Source organism: Colias philodice, chromosome 11 (genome assembly GCF_061535455.1).
Source record: "Colias philodice isolate Cphi_HAF_F1 chromosome 11, ilColPhil1 Martin Lab GWU primary, whole genome shotgun sequence".
Classification (NCBI taxonomy): Eukaryota; Metazoa; Arthropoda; class Insecta; order Lepidoptera; family Pieridae; genus Colias; species Colias philodice.
In genome coordinates this window covers 2,468,583-2,486,577 of record NC_143096.1, presented here as the reverse complement: position 1 = coordinate 2,486,577, position 17,995 = coordinate 2,468,583, and the positions used below count along the sequence as shown (strand labels likewise).

The following is a 17,995-nucleotide window of genomic DNA, read 5'->3' as shown; positions in this document are numbered from 1 at the left end:
GTTTTAAAACATACTGTTGATTCCGAAGATCACAGCTGTGGTTTTCTAAGTAACTTTGTAATTATTAAAATAAATATAAAATTTATTTTGAACAATAAAGTAGTTAATTATTTTCCATTAAAAGATTTCCTTAATTGACGATTAACGATTTAAAATTAATCTTTGTTTACTTGAAAAATAAGTACTTACTAATTTTATTACTTCTTATTTATTGCCTTGCATATGCCAGTGGTATTTATACTATAATATTAATATCTGAGTAATAAAAACCGACCAGTTTCAACATATTTCACTTATGTATGTGTATATTTTTAAATATATTTCCTGAATTCAATTTTCATGATTGTTTTTGTGCATGAAACATATTTAAGTTTGTTATTCTTTATTTAACGTTCATATTTACTTTAAAACAGAACCTACCTAGTTGATGCATACTAATAATAGTAATCATTAAAATAAAGATATCATCTGAAAATGAATTATGACTGTGATTTTAAAACCCGTATGAAAACATGGCAAACTCAGTTATAATTTTACCTGTCATAATTTACATCGTTAAATTTATGTTGTATTATTTTCATTGTATCATGGAGCCAAATAAATGTTTCTTTCTTTCTTTTCTTTCTTTCTTTCTTATAAACAATTGCAGCCCGCATTTCGTTTGGAAATAAATTCTCGTTTTATTGTTTTGTTATTATGCACACTAGAAAGGCACAACACTTGAGTCAATATAACATGTAAGTTGAATAAAAACCCCAAGGCCGGTTGTTCTGAAATCCGAATAAAGTTGTTTTAAATACCAAAATATGACATTGATATTGATTATGTATATTTAAAAGTGTCAATTTATCAAACTCCTGTATGAACTACAATAAACATTATTTAAGTTGCATATGAGATATATTACTCCTTTAATATTTATTTTTGACGGATTCACATATTCACTATTATTTCCTATAGATAATATTTGTATTTGAACTTGAAAAGTGGTTTTATTTCATATTTTAACAACTTCCGCATCGCAAATTCCGGCAAAGTCCGAACAGCAGATCTATTAATAGCGTAACCGATTTCAAACGATTCGACCAGCCAGCAATTAGTGGAGTAAAAACATTCGAGTAGCGATGCGTTAAAATGGAAACAAAACCAATTAAAAGATACAGATCAGATGAATCAATTTGTACAATTTCCAATAACTATCGTGGCGGTGCTCGATGCCCCAGTTTTAAACGCAACGCTAAACCGGGGACTAGTTGTGATAATGCCATTTAACGGTATCTAAGTACTAGCTGTGCAGAGAAATTGTTTTTAGAACTTTAACGGCACCAATGAAAAATACATATTATTGGTGTTATTGATTATTATGTGAAGGTATATAGAGAATGCTCTTTTAAGTATGTATTAAATATTGAATAATCAGATTGCTGTTGAATGAAATTTTGAAATCCAAAGCTCTTAAATCTTAGATAATAAAAACAGCACTATTATGTAAAATATGTATCATTTCCTCCATTACTTCATTGTTAATAATATATTTATTGAGCACAGGCCTAACAAATTGTGTATAATTTAAAACATATATAGAGTGATTGTTATGTAAGGTTACGAACGAATAAAAATGTTTGAGAATTTACCAAACTCTGACGTCAAGAGGCAAGATGGCCGATCATATGTTAGGTAAAGTGCAGTGACCCCAGCCAATGTTAATGTCAGCTGTTGGCCGCACACGAATTATTCATAGATGTTATTGCTTTTCCGCAACAATAACTTGGCTTAAGTTCCTACGGTGTTCACGAAATATGTATTATTTAACAGAACACGTTCAGTTTAGACATGTAACGAAATTCATTTCTAAAAAGACATTTTAATTCATAATGTTGGGTAAACTCTGAACTCGAATTAGGTTATAAATTCTGTGAAAATGTTAGCTTCGAATACCTATTCATATTCATGAAACATCTTCTTTATATTTTATAGGACAGTGCTTATAATTTGTTTCTTTTTCATACCGGTACAGGACTACAGGTACTTATACAATTTTTTTTCTTACTAATATATTTTAATAGTATAGAAAATTTTACATAGAGCAAAAAGTTATAATATGTAATAAGATGTAAGTAGAACCCATCATATCGTTTAGTGGCTCTACAACAAAGCCATTGTAGAAAAGTGTAAACGTTAAAATATTTCAAAGTACAGTTTTTGCAACGTTAAAAAATTAACACCGCACACAGTTGGTATTAGGGAAATAAAGTGGAGAAATGTCTGCAAAGTCGCATTGTTCGGAGAGAGGAGCCTAGTGCAGTGAAGCGAGCGGTATTATATTATGAACACAATGCAAGACGAATGTCATGTGCTGTCGAGCGACGTAGATGAAAGTGAACTACACGTCCGCGTTTTAATTATACATGTATGAATAAATACTTTATGATGAAAAGGAACATAGATAAAACGTGTTTTGTAGTGCCGCACGACAGCAATACTTTGTAGGTCGACAATTCGGCGTGTACTTATACTACATGCACAATTTCAATGCAAGTTGAAATCGCGAGCTAGAGCCTTATAAAACTATTTTTTTTATCAATATACCTATTACGTTCTATAAACTAGGTATAAATTGATATAGTCTCACGAAATTTGAATAAGTTTTATATTATCGCTTGAAATCCTTACTCTACCTATGGAAAATCTAGACAGAAAGTAATAGATCCAAACCTCATTATAACAGTATTTTAAATTTAAACATTTCAAACTAACCGTATGAAATTGCTTTCTACTATCACAATCGATTTCATTTTAAATTCAGTAAGACTTTTGATCAAGTGTTTGCGTACATTTTTGTATTAACTGTACCTTGTAAGCAACAATATCCGCCCTATACTAAGCTATACAAGGGTTATCGAGTACACTTTCCATGTGATAGGTGTTGATAATGTTAATAGAGCGTGATAATACATAATTTCCCTGCAGTGTCAACATTTGTCGAAGGCAAGATGAATGAAGGAAGTCATTAGAGTAGCCAGCGGTTACGGTGCACGGTTTTCCATTGTCTATTTGGATCATGTGTTGAGCTAACCATCTTAACACCTTCACTGTTCGCTTATTGAGTTTTGTTCTAGAACTTTCTGCCGTTGGTTTTCTAAAAAAATGGTAGCTCTGTGTTTTAGAGCTTTTATTGACTATAAAAGATGGCGTAAAAACTTCTAATAAACTAGTTTCTTTAGAATCAAGTTAATTTCAAGCCGTAGTCGTCAAAATAAGAAAAAAATAAAAATTTTAGGTATTCGATTAGGTCAAATCAGCTCAGGGAACCGTTGTCACTATTATCCAAACTAACAAAGATCAGGGTGTATTTTTTATAACAAAATTGATGTATACCTGACACACCTCTTCCTTTTTCCGCTAATGTGGGCTCAATTTAAATAATTAGGTACTATAGCAATCTGTATGCGTGTGAGGTCGTGGGGAGTGGCTTCGGGGTAATGACCAAGTTTACCACCGGATTAGCTAACATTATCACATCACCACGTGTTTATTGTTCTGTCCTACATTTTGTAAAACTGAGACATACTTTAATAAAACAAAATGTAAAAGCTAGGAAGCTTGTTCCATTAGCGAAAACTGGCCAGTGGCCTGTAATATTTTGTAATTTGATCAACCAACCTTTTTCGTCAATATACTTTTCACCTTAAATTTCAATTCAACTTCTTAGTTTTATTGAATAAGTCTCAGTTTTCTAGAAAATTGTATATTGAAATTTCTCAATCAATTAAGTATTGAACGAAAATATAAATGTTAAAAAATATGACCCAAGTTTAAAAAATACATCGTGTTAATATTATATTTTCTCAATTCCAGGTCCCACGATGAGGAGCTGTCTGTGATCTCGTGCCGGGCGCGGCTGCCGCCACATGCAAGATGACATCCGAACGAGCTATACCTCATTTGCGAGATATCTTTGGCCTCAATCAACAGTACGAAGCCAAGCAAGTTTTCGACGAGAACGAAGACAAAACAAAGAAATCATGCAGGAAGAAAAAGGATGACTACCGTACGTACGCCAATGGCGATGTGAAAACACTTGAAAGGCATCTTAGTATGAAGAAAACAATACGGAAAAAAATTATGCGTGATCTCCAACAGGCGTTCGTTGAAGACCCTAACGAGTTTAAGGTCGAGAACACGAGCCCAGAAAAACTAAAGGCGGAACTCAGCGCCGAAGCGGTTAAAATTGAGAAAAATGTTAAGAAGAACGACCCGACCTTCTTAGACATGCTTCGGGGAGAGACGAGGGGTGAAGAAGCGAGGGAGGAACAGCCTCCCGCTGAAAAGGCGAGCTTCTGGCGACGTCTTACGATGAAAAATAAAAATAAGAGATAATTTGTTAACGATAGCCGTTGTACCGTCAGCTCCGTGTTATCCTATTTGCATATTCTATTCCATTGTCTATATTTTTCGTTACTTTCCATTTCAAAGTTTTGGAATTGTTTTCAAATAATTGATTAATCCTTGTAAACGTTTGCATCACGGATGTAATTGAATTTTATTATAATGCTTTTGTTCTGAAGCCGATGAATTAAATGAAAAGTACAAGATTAAAGGTCACTTTACAATCTGTTTTCGAAATGCAATACATAAAAACGTAAGGCACAAATGAATTAATTTCGAAATAATCAAGGTTTTGAAAGACTAGCTCTGAACCTTTGATCCTTGACGTGTTTCTCTTGCGTCAACAACTTAGCAGGTTTTATCAATGGAATCACTATAAAATTGTGTGTTGGTACGTCAGGTTGTCGAGGCAGAATTTCACATAATTAAGACAACCAATAATTCTTCTTATTTCCCTAATTGTCGACATAACTCTATATCTACTAAAATCCCTGATAAAAATAAAAAAAACTTCTAAATCATAACCCCGACACAATGAATATCTACATTTTAATTTATTATGTTTAATAATACATTTTTGAGGAAAAGGTACATGTTGCTAAAGTAAGAACAATGAAGTGTTAGTTATATTTATATTTAGCATATTGTAAACCAACATATTACCACGAAACGAAGGACAGACTTTTCAAAAACTTTTATTCAGCCGATAAGTGTCCATTTTGTGTAGGTATTTGTAGAGTAAAGTGGTAAAATTTTCATTCCAGTGGATAGAACAGCTGTTACTGTAATTAAATATAAATTTAATCATACAATATTTCACCGATGTGAAGTTAAGCATTGAATAACTGTTCCTGTTCCTGAAAGCTTTTTAAATGCATTTATAGGCTTTGGAAATGTTTGAGATTTTTATAATAATATTATTTGTAATATTTGTGTAAGTACAATTGTTACTGTAAAATCAAACTCGATATCCCAGAAATATCTGGTGCTTTTACCACTGCCACGCGGTTATTTACAATTGGTAGCTATTTTCTACTTTTGCTTACTTTTATACTGGCAATATATTTAAGAAAACTTTGTAAACATATAACTATTGCTTACGTTGAATAAGGCTGGTTTTTCTGATCTCCAACCTGTGTCTTTAAATTGCGTCATATCCAATTTAACGTGCGTAATAAAATAGATAGGTAATAGATGCATAATAAGACGCTTAATCGTTTTAATACTATAGTAAAAAAAACTGTATGATGAGGTATAATTTAATTTGTTGGGAACGGAGTAAGTGACGAAATATCTTCGGCCATTGTTACTTATTATGAAAAATATCTCATTCTACATGTGATGTAACGTTAAGTGTACTAGTTAATATCGTGCATAGGTTAAATATTAAGTAAGATAAGACTTGTATTCACACCATAATCCTAATTGTAATTTTTTAAAATAATGACCAAAAACTTACAGTATATCATTATAATATGGTTCTACCATAATTTAGTCTCTATATAGCGTGTATGTTGGCGACTGGCGATTAGCTATTCTAGAAAATTTAGGGGGGTTACGTGATATGTTTATTAATGGACTTCTTACGACTGAGACGATGGTATAGATCCAGGATTGGACTGACTATATAATTAGGAACCTGAATAATAACTGGGAATTAGAAAATTATAAAAAAATTCAGGTGGTTGTGTACTCATTTCGCACACGTATTTATAGAGACTCGTTTACAAAAGGGTTAAGGGAACATTGTAAATTAGCGCTATGGTGTGGATCGACATAAATGTGTACGGTAGGCTCGTGGCAATTCCTTGTTGTGACAATTTATTGTAATGCAATATTAAAATAATTTTACATATTTAAATTGTGTTTTTCTTATTTAAATAATCCCACAATTGCAAACAAAAAATCTAAAGTAGGATGGGCTAGTGATCAAATTAACGAAGTTATTATACCTACCTTGTGTATTTTACAAGAATTTTAAGAATACATTAATTTAAAAACACACCTCCCGTACTAAGTAGATTGTAGTTTACCATTTGGATTAATTAGTTCATAGTTGATGTAAAAGGTCACTTGTCTTATAAACATAAGATGGAAGGAATGGTCTCTTCATATTAGGTAGGTACCTACATGTTAGGATCAAGGAACAAGTCTTTAAAATAAAACGAACAATTCTATGAAACTCTTTATTAATCTCACAAATGCAACTCGTCCCAGCTTCACACAGATACAATGTAGATACAAAGGTGGTTTTAATTTGGAGTGATCCCGCTGGAAGCCGCCATCTGGATGTGAACACAATTCCTATGTCGTAAATCCTAAGACACTAAATCTCTGAAAGGTGATTCACCAACGATTTTCCGATAAATGTATTTTTGAAATTCAATGAGTACATTAAAACCTTTACTTACAATCATTATCATTCATACAATAGTAAATGAAAAACTTTTAATTTTCAATCGAGGCATTTTAGAGCTTCCATATTTATAGATAACTAGCGGTCCGCCCCGGCTTCGCCCGGTACATAATATTTACGTTTTCTCTACATAAGAACCATCCTCGTACTTCAAGGAATATAATAAAAAAAGAATTATCGAAATCGGTTCAGCCGTACTCGAGTTATGCGCTTACCAACACATTTTGCGATTCATTTTTATATATAAACTAGCGGTCCGCCCCGGCTTCGCCCGTGGTACATATTTACGTTTTCTCTACATAAAAACCATCCTCGTACTTCAAGGAATATAATAAAAAAAGAATTATCGAAATCGGTTCAGCCGTTCTCCAGTTACCTATGCGCTTACCAACACATTTTGCGATTCATTTTTATATATAAGATTTGAGATGGGATCGGAATGTATTTTTGGAATACTGACCCAGATGTTTTATTCTTTTTTTACTTTACTTCTAGATTTCTATTATTCATAAGTACTTACGTTTTAAACTTTAAAACTCAAGGTGTCAGGAAGGGTGAAATGGATTTTTTGCTGTATTGCCTGTCAATTATTTATTGTGTTAAAACATTATCTCAATGGTTAAAACGTAGATACATACGTAGGTACCTATATTTTCAAACCGTTTACCGATTTGGTGTGTAAGCTTTAACTGTGATATCGTAGTCACTTGTGTGGTTATAATTATTCAAATCCAATCATTTATTTTGAAAAAACAGCCAATTTGCCAGGCCATGCCAGACAGCCAAATTGACTTGTGAGCTTTTACCACTAACTAGGATAAATAAAATCTTATTTAATGAAAAAAAAGCCCAATAGGTACACAAAATAATTACTTATACAACACAACATACTTACGAGGTGGCTTTTGTGTAGCTTTCTGTTAACCTAGTGAAAAAATTTTCAATTAACGTTTCAGATAATTTTGCCCAATTTTTCTCTTCATAATATTTTCAATGTATTTATTTTCATACATATTGCATTTCATATACCTATGTATGGAGTGTAGAAAAAAGAGGACAATCTGTTATATAAAATATATGTATAGGTAAGTACTAGCGGTCCATCCGGCATTGCCCGTGGTACATACATACCCCGTTTTCCAATTACAGCACTAGAGCGCATTATGCGGCATAATGCTTAACGTTGAATGTTCCAACTACAGCAACGCTTCGCACAATCGAGCACTAGAAAAAGTAATGCGCGTGAATTGATGCGTGCAATCGATTTATCGTTAGTAATTATTAATTGTTAGAAAAAATTTTAAAGCTTTCGTTTCATTGTAGTTTTTTTGAAATAATCAAAGTAAATTCAAATTGTGTTAAAAAAAAATAAATATAAGTATGGATGAAGGTACAGACATTGAAAAAAATGTTAATGAAATAATCAAAATACAAATTACTTATAATAACCGTAAATATTTTTCAACCAATTATTATGTATACCACTTTATTTACACATTAATGAGGTTATTGCTAACTCTAAGAATATTTTTTTTCAACACTGAACTTAGCGCAACTTGCTGGTGCGTTTCATGTTCCAATTAAGCATCAGCATAATTCGGCATTGTGCGGCACTGAGTCGCATTATGCTCTGTAATTGGAAAACGGGGATATTAACGTTTTCCGGGGTAAAATATAGCCTATACGGATTCGGAAGAATCCCTCTAAGTAATGGTAAAAGAAATTTTTAAATCGGTCCAGTAGTTTTTGAGCCTATTCAATACAAACATACAAAAATACATAGTTTCCTCATTATAATATTAGTATAGATTTTCATTTTCATAGGATATCTAGTATAGTACAATACTATCTTTGTGAAGTGTCCGGTAAATGAACACAATAAATAATTATAGTTCGAAAACTGGCCACAGCGGCGCTAATGTGACGTGAGTGAACTAACTTTTATATTGTAAAGTGCGCTGCGCGCCAATGCATTGCCCTTCTCTATAAAAGTGGTGCCATCTTTATAACTTACTAGCTGTGCCGCGCGGTTTCACCCGCATTGCTCCGCTCCTGTTGGTCTTAGCGTGATTATATATAGCCTATAGCCTTCCTCGATGGGCTATCTAACTCCGAAATAATTTTTCAAATCGGACCAGTAGTTCCTGAGATTAGCGCGTTCAAACAAACAAACAAACTCTTCAGCTTTATAAATTTATAATATTATAGTAGGTTTATACGTAGATTAGATTCGATTCTTTTAAGCGAATTTTTACGAGTTAAGTAATTCTCTTTATCTGCACTCCATAATCCAATGTTGTAAATGTATTTATCATATTCATAATTTCATAGGTGTAACAGCTAATATAAATTAATTTTCGTGATGGTATGTGGCGGAGTCATAGATTGTAGGGTAGGTACCTAAGTATGTACCTACCTATATTATCTTTGGTCATAGCCTAATTTATTAGTATGTTTGTAAACATTCTTTGTATAGTTTTAAACCTATATGAGACTATAATATTGTCGTCGTAAGATTGTAAAAACCGTTAGATTAAAATCTAACTCGCGAAATTGTAAGCTGCTGAAACATTGTGATCCGTAGGACACAATATGCGCTTGCAATTCAACGCATTATGTGTGTTCATTCTTTTCGGGAATCTATCCCGCGAGCTCACGGGTTTTACAAGTTCACGATGACATATTTGGCTAGTTATAACCACATTATAACAGCTTGGGTATCAAATTGAATGACTTTATCACAGCCAAGGAAAACCCCGTTTATCAAATGTTAAATCTTAAGGCGCGGGTCAAACACAAGCGGCGCGGGCGCGGGCGTGCCATAAGCGCACCTCTTGAATCTGTTTTGCACCACGTCCTTCTTATACATTTTGTATGAAAGAATTTTGGAAAGGCGACGAGGCGGCACGCCACGGTTGCGCCGCGGGCGTACCGCAGGCGTACCGCAGGCGCGCTTCCCCCATCGCATCCAAATAGAGGTCAATTCACGGTCATACACAATCAAAAACAAATCGGGTGGTAGGAGACGGTAGCCTGTCAGTCAAAAATGTGTTCTCTCTGTGTGGAATTATATAGAGCTGCTATTACATACCCTTCTTCGTTTTATTTTTAAAGGTGAATTGAATTAATCGATGAAATGATTTACACAGGTGATGGCAGTAGGGAAAGTGAAAATGAAGAAGAGCATAATGAAAGTTCCCATGTATTTACAATGTCAGAAATAAAGATAATCCTGATTTTGATTGTGTTTTTTATTTATTTGTAATTGTAATAATATTGTGGAATGATCAGTACTGTAAATACTTTTGAACTGAGATTTTAATGATAAGATTTATATGGTTTAAATGTAAACCTGTGTTTGAAAACCATATTTTATCTATACTAATATTATAAAGAGGAAAGGTTTGTATGTATGTATGGTTTTCACGCATAAACTACTGGACCGATTTTGATGACATTTGGCACAGATAATCTTTAGACCCTGAGAAAGAACATAGGCTACCTTTTATTGCGAAATATGTACCACGGGCGAAGCCGGGGCGGACCGCTAGTACAATATAAATTTTGTGTTATTTTAACCTTCTTTTCTTCCATCATTACACCAGTACTACTTTAAAATTACTTTAAAAGTACTATAAAATTTTCCAAGTAAATTCCAACATTTCCAACAAAGATATATTTGCAATCGTGGGGTTATCCTCGCTATTTACTTACAAGGAATTATCAAAACAAAATCGTTAAAAGAAGGTTACGACGCTTTGACAATGATTGGTTCACGGGTTATCCACCTGTGGCAGTCACATGTAATGTTAAAATATTCACTCTAAGTAACACGTAACAAAACTCAAAAATGTTGATGCTAAGGCAAAGCAATACATATAATTTGTATGAGACTGATTTTTTAAATAAAAATAATGAATCTTAACCATTTTATTATTTTAACTAACCTGACCAGAAAACTTTTGTATTCAACTGTACTAACAAAACATTGTAGGGGCTTGTTATGTGCGGGTGAAATAAAAGATGAATAACTACGCAAAGGTTATATTTCGTTAACTACATATATATATTCGTATGTAATTAATATTCGACCTATGCGACCAACCCGCGTCCCGACAAGCCCTTTACTAACTGTGCATAACGCACAAACTGTTTATATACGAGTTACCGTGTGAACCTATGGTGGGAACTTTCTTACTAGGTACTACACTTGAAATATTTCGGTAACTCGTAAATTGGCTTGTCGTCGCTACATCATTCCCCCCTTAAAATAAAAAAGGTATACAAGTAAAAAAATCTTACAATAAAATTAAACAATAAACAAAGGGGTATATATAAAGTGTCGCTATATAAGATTACAAAATGTTTACAATATAAAGTATAAAAAATGTTCACAATATAAATCAATCATAACGTATACAAGTGGTTAAAAGTAAACACCTAATTTCGTTAAACTATTTATGTTATTATAAAAACTTGGTTGGGTCTTCTAAGTGGCGTGCGATAATTGTTACACGTCATCTAACACTTAGTAACATTAACATTTCAAATCCCAATACGTTCTTTACACTTGTATCGTTTAATATTACAAAGGCTACTACTAAACACTCAAAAGCCATAAATCAAAAGTACTTAAATTTCTAAGTAGTAAACATTTCAATCAAAACTCAACACAAACATAAATTTGAAATACCATACTTAAAACGTTATACAATGAACTCGTTTCAAAATTACTTAAGTTTATTTATTAAATACGATGTGTTGATTACTAAGTATTTTTAAACATTTCTATGAAGTCTTATAAATACTTATAATCATCGTAATTCTAATAAATTAAAAATAGTTGAAACAATTACAAATACAATACTTATTACCTAAATCGTACTGGTAATCGTATAGCTCTTCCACTACGCGTGGTATGTGTATTAGGCAATTCGCTACTTGGAATTTGTAATGGAACCTCAGTATCTGCCCCAGATGTATCACTATCATCATTCAAATAATATGCAGGTTTTAGACGGTCTACAGATATTCTAACTTTCCTGCCAGTCATTTGAATGTAAAATACCTTTTCCTCTCGACTCAACACACGATAAGGACCGTCGTATGTTGGTTGTAAAGGCTTACGTACTGCGTCGTTTCTTACAAAAACATAATCGCACTTTTGCAAATCGGGGTGAATAAATATGTTCCGTCTTTCATTCTGTCTAATAGCTACTGACTGATATTTCCTAATAGTATCTCGTAATTTACTTACATACTCAAGACTGCTATCTATTTCAAAACTCGATTTTTTATCGTAATAATCACCTGGTAATCGTAAAGTTGTTCCGTACGTAATTTCTGCTGCGCTTATGCCGGTATCACTTCTTACTGCTGTTCTAAGTCCTAGCAACACAGTTGGTAATTCCGTAACCCAAGATGATGATATATTGCATAAGCGAGCCGTTAATGCCGCTTTAAGCGACCTATGCCAACGCTCTACCGCCCCGTTACTCTGTGGGTGGTAAGGTGTCGTACGCAACTTATTAATACCTAATAACGTCATTAGTGTAGCAAATAATTGACTTTCGAATTGGCGTCCCTGATCGCTTGTTAGCTTTTTCGGACAACCAAAACGAGAGATCCATCCTTCATATATTACACGCGAAATCGTTTCAGCAGTTATATCTTTCGTAGGAAAACATTCTGGCCATCGCGTCCCCCTATCAACTATGGTAAGGCAATACCTAAAACCTTCGGGTGAAGTGGGTAAAGGTCCAATTAAATCAACATGAATATGTTCAAACCTATCGCACTGCGGAAACGATCCTAAACCTGACATTGTATGTCGATTAACCTTTGATCGTTGACATTCAATGCATGTTTTAGCCCATTGGCCAACATCGCGATTCATATTTGGCCAATAAAAACGATTTTGAATCAATTTGCGTGTAGTCCTTATTCCGGGATGACATAAATTATGTACACTATCAAAAGCAATACGTCGAAATTTATCAGTCAAGTAGGGTCTAATTTTATCATTATCTAAATTACAATATATAAATGTACCGCTTTCAGGTAACATAATTTTCTTTAACCTATTATTAGCGTCTTTCGAATTAGATAATTGCAACAAATAAGAATCTTGTTGTTGTTCCTTAGCAAGTTCCGCGTAATCTATCACAGTGGGACAATTTATTGTTGCGACTCGAGATAACGAATCTGCAACGACATTATCTTGCCCACTAACGTGTCTAAAATCCGTTGTGAACTCACTAATGAATATCAAGTGTCGTGTACGTCTGGGTAACTCTTTCTCGCTATTTACTTTAGAAAATGCATAAATTAACGGTTTGTGATCCGTATACACTGTTAACTGTCGTCCTTCGACCATATTCCGAAAATGACGAATAGCTAAGTAAATTGCTAATAACTCCCTATCATACGTACTATACTTGCGTTCAGTCTTAGATAAATTCTTAGAAAAATAACCTAAAGGTAACCATTCATTATTTGCACGTTGTTGTAAAACTGCACCTACATGAGTATCCGATGCGTCCGTCATAAGTGCGAGCGATGCATCGGCTAAAGGGTGCGACAACGTAATCGCATTACACAAGCTCGACTTACATTGTTCAAATGCTTGTTCGGCGATTGATGTCCACACAATGGGTGTTTTATCTTTCTTTTTAGAGCCATGAATGAAACTATTGAGAATCGATTGTGATGAAACTGCGTTAGGTAAATGCGCTCTATAAAAATTTACCATACCTAAAAATCGACGTAATTGTTCGATGTTTTCGGGCCTAGGAAATTCATTAATCGCTTTTACTTTATCATCAAGCGGGCGAATACCATCTGACGTAACATGATAACCAACAAAGTCGATTTCCGTTTTCCCAAACGTACATTTCGCTAAATTAATGGTTATATTATATTTGCCAAATTGCTTAAACAATGATTCTAAATGTCTACGGTGTTCGCTTTCATTTGATGAAGCTATTATGACGTCATCAATATAACAAAAAATATTATCTTTACTGTCCGCGTCTAGGTCCTGAAAAACAGTATGATGCATGAATCGCTGAAACGTCTGCGCAGCGTTACGCAAACCGAACGTCATGCGTGGAAATTCGAATAACCCAAACGGCGTTATTATTGCAGTTTTTTCTACATCTTCCGGGGCTACAGGAATACAATGATAAGCCCTATTTATGTCGATTTTAGAAAATATTTTCTTACCAGCTAATAAATATGTAAAATCTGATAAGCGCGGTATAGGATATCGGTCCGGCTTGGTTATAGAATTAAGCTTTCTATAGTCCCCGCACGGACGTAACTCGCCATTCTTCTTAGGTACCACATGAAGTGGACTAGCCCAAGGACTCTTAGAGGGTCGGCATATACCTGCTTCCTGCATGTATCGAAATTCTTCCCTGACTTTTTTATATCTAGCTGGAGGTAAAGGTCTAGCCCGGGCAAACACTGGAGGTCCAGTCGTTTCAATATGGTGAAAAACACCGTGGCTAGGTATTTCCCTGTACGATGAAGGCTTTGTTATATCTAGGTACTTACATAACAAGTCGTGAAATTGATGAGTTTCCTCAACTGTTGTCACAGACGGTTGATTCACCTTAATAACACTAGCTACTGATTTTAATTTAGTTAAACTATCAATTAATCGACATGATCTTAAATCTACAATCAAACCATGATGTGCTAAAAAATCTGCACCTAATATAGGTTGAGTTACCTCGGCGATAATAAATGACCATTTATACGGTCGCCGTAAACTAAGATCTAGAGTCATTAATTTAGTACCGAATGTCTTAATTACACTACCGTTTGCCGCGTATAGTTTATAGTCACTACACTCACTCGCGAATCGGTTATTTTTCGACACTGGTAAAACTGAAACATTAGCGCCGGTGTCCACTAAAAACTTAAGATTACTTTTCCTATCTTTTATACACAGGCGTTTATTTTCGGTGGAACAGACATCCGCCTCTGTCTGCACCGTATTTAGTTTTTTTGTTGGCTCTCCTGCTGCTTCTGCCACGCACAAGGTTGAATGCACTTGCTGGCGTTGTGCTTATAGCGGTAATGGTAATAACATATCCAATTGGAATTTTTGTGTTTTGATATTCCTGTACGATCGCGACTTCGCGATGCGGAGCGATGCGTGCGATTTCCGTACTTTCCACCACTAAACGATCTGCCTCTCGAGCCTGCAGATTCCAGCTCGTTTAAGCGCTGCGTTAACTGTGTAATCTGCTCAACTAGCGTAGGTTGTATTGCGGATATTTTATCTCTGGCACTCGATACCTCCTGTATCTCCGCGAAACGTGTCGTTTCTATAACTTTATCTGCCATATTAGCTAATTTCTCTGTATCCTTTAATTCGCTAACTGTGAGGACTGCTTGCACGGCTGCGGGTAAATGTCCCATCCACAGCATCGTCAATGTTTCCTCCGAGAATTTATTTCGAGCCAGATCTCGCATACGCCGTAAAAGTTGAGAAGGCTTTTGTTCGCCCAACTCAAGCTCTTTTAATAATTTTTGGACCTGACGCACTTCAGATTCTTCATATACTACGAGCAACCGTGTTTTTAATGCTTCGTACTTCTTTGTATCGGGTGGTGTTAATACAATGTCACTAACCTGCTCAACGTGTTCGCGACTTAATTTCGCTACCACCAGGTTATATTTCGATTCGTCCTTCAGCTTCTGATTCGCCACCACTGCTTCAAACTGTGCGAACCAAAGTCGTGGTGATTCTTTCCAGAAGTCTGGAATTCTACTCGACACAGTGATCTGCGCGAGAGCATTTTCACTCTCATCCGCTCTAATTGGAACTGCCGGATTCATTTTGAATTAAATTTTTATTTAATCAATAAATTTAATAATCACACAAACTAAATCTATGCAATTCACTATAATAATGTTCACTTTTCGTCGGGGTCACCAATGTAGGGGCTTGTTATGTGCGGGTGAAATAAAAGATGAATAACTACGCAAAGGTTATATTTCGTTAACTACATATATATATTCGTATGTAATTAATATTCGACCTATGCGACCAACCCGCGTCCCGACAAGCCCTTTACTAACTGTGCATAACGCACAAACTGTTTATATACGAGTTACCGTGTGAACCTATGGTGGGAACTTTCTTACTAGGTACTACACTTGAAATATTTCGGTAACTCGTAAATTGGCTTGTCGTCGCTACAACATCTATATTATCCTGTTCATTTCAGATGGTTGCGCTTATGTATGGTGCGGTCGCTTTTATGTGACCTTTTCAATTTGGTCGGCTCATTAGAGAATTGCTGACATAATCTTGTTTTTGAGATAACTTTCATTAGAGCCGTAATTCAAAGCTGCAATTAACAGGAAGGAATTTTCAGGAATCATTTTAATTTGTTTAAAGTATGCCATGTTTCTTAATGTTATGGGAACTGCGTATTTGATCGCTAAAGTACGACCAGTCTAAAATAAATCAAATTTGTTTTTATCTTCTTAATGTGTAAAGTATGAAATCTAATATTTCTGATGTAAACAAGCGTCGAACCACGGGTATTTTTTACAGCTGTTTATTTGGTTATAAGTGTATTGGTTTACTTGCAAACCCGTTTCTTCTGATTTTTGAAACCATTTAATTACATTGGTTTACGTCAACCAAATCAAAAACTAATGATTAAACAAATTTAAACAAATTGAGGTCTTTTATTGGTATTTTTTTCAAACTTCTGCGTTGAGCCGTTTTCGAGATCTGGGAAATCCCAAAACGTTACCGCAGCAAAATCTTAAATAACTAAAGAACTATACCACACACAAATTTTGCTATTTATAAACATTTACTACTCAACAAAAGCTATCTATTCATGTATTTGGTTCCGTGCTGAAACTAATTTTTGAAAGACGATTTTGCCTGGGTAACGTTTCAAACGTTACTCCAGCAAAATTTGTTTTTCTTAAATAACTTAAAAACTACAATTCAAACAAATTTTGCTATTAGTAAACAAATTGCTCCTCATGATACACTAATTATTTGTTTAAGTCTCATCTCTCTAAAGCAAAACATTTTGCCTGGGTAACGCACACTTACTTTCAAATTAATGTTAAACTCTTTTAGCACAAAAAACATAATTTTACTAAATTATGCATGAAGAAAATGCATTTAACCACTCTATATAAATATCATTTTCGGACGCCAACAGCGCGCCCGAGGCGCGCCGGCAGGCGCGCCGTCAGCGCGCCCGAGGCGCGCCGGCAGGCGCGCCCGCGGTGCGCCCGATGCGCGCCGCGCCGCTTGTATATGTCCCGCGCCTAACGGGTGGGTATATATTGAAATAAAATGACAATATTTTTTTCCTATTTACAAATTGTTTCTACTAGAGTTAAATCCGGGGATCGAACCCAGATTAGTTAAACGTTCAGTACGGTTCAGGCTCAGCCCCCCTAGTCAAGTGGTTTTCTGTTAGCGTTTATCTACAGCTTACGTCAATCTCATACATTCGTAGTCTATTCTATTGAACGCTACGCTAACAGAAAACTTGACTAGGGGGGCAGGAATGTGATAAAGCTAGTGCAAATTTTTTTTAATATGATTTTATTCCATTTTGATCAACTTTTACTCTGATAAATTTTAACACCAATAACAAGGTTTTGTAGATATGGATTTGATTTTATCACCATCAACTATCTTTCTTCAAGTATGTAATAACTAATAAGTAATTCAAGGTGTGTATAGGGGTAAAAATAAAACAACTGCAATAGATTTTAAATTTTATGTATACTTATTTCATGATTTTAGATTTTTAAGATTGTTTTTTTTTTACTTTTAGAAAAAAATCTACCACCGCTTCGGAAAGTGTTCCTCTGTGGAGAAGAAGCGGCGCAAGAAACTCCACAGGAATCACTTTTTTTAATCAATTATAATTCAAAACATTATTTGTGCTTAAATAACAAACAAAAAATATATATATTGTAGGTATAAAATATTATATACATATATATATTAACCCTACCTATGTCATCGCCCGGATTACTTCTTTGCCTACCTATTTCCTTAATATAATACTTCGTTTATATTCATTTTATTTCAACGTCCGTCATACGTTTTTTACAATACATCATATAAGGTACATACTTAGTAACTCTTCTTTTGGTTTCCTTGTTTTATTATAATTTGTAAGTAATTTT

General features: G+C 34.4%; 2 protein-coding genes across 3 annotated transcripts in view; one reads left to right on the top strand and one right to left on the bottom strand.

Annotated features, from left to right (window-relative positions):
- LOC149484394 (uncharacterized) overlaps nt 1-6,250 on the top strand; it is a 50,474-nt gene extending 44,224 nt beyond the window's left edge. For both annotated transcript variants that reach the window (XM_089700523.1, XM_089700524.1), the window contains one exon: nt 3,859-6,250. In XM_089700523.1, the coding sequence (XP_089556649.1) occupies nt 3,919-4,380 (462 nt within the window). In that variant the 5' untranslated portion in view covers nt 3,859-3,918 and the 3' untranslated portion in view covers nt 4,381-6,250. The remainder of the gene's footprint in view (nt 1-3,858) is intronic.
- An 8,432-nt stretch (nt 6,251-14,682) lies between these two features.
- Nucleotides 14,683-15,655, bottom strand: LOC149484393 (uncharacterized). Its single transcript, XM_089700488.1, has one exon. The coding sequence runs from the start codon at nt 15,653-15,655 to the stop codon at nt 14,810-14,812; it is 846 nt and encodes a 281-aa protein (XP_089556614.1). The 3' UTR covers nt 14,683-14,809.
- Between the last annotated feature and the right edge of the window lie 2,340 nt (nt 15,656-17,995).

What these genes read in the sequence shown, in the direction of transcription:
- LOC149484393 (XM_089700488.1), bottom strand. Translation starts at nt 15,655, where the DNA reads ATGAATCCGGCAGTTCCAATTAGAGCGGATGAGAGTGAAAATGCTCTC.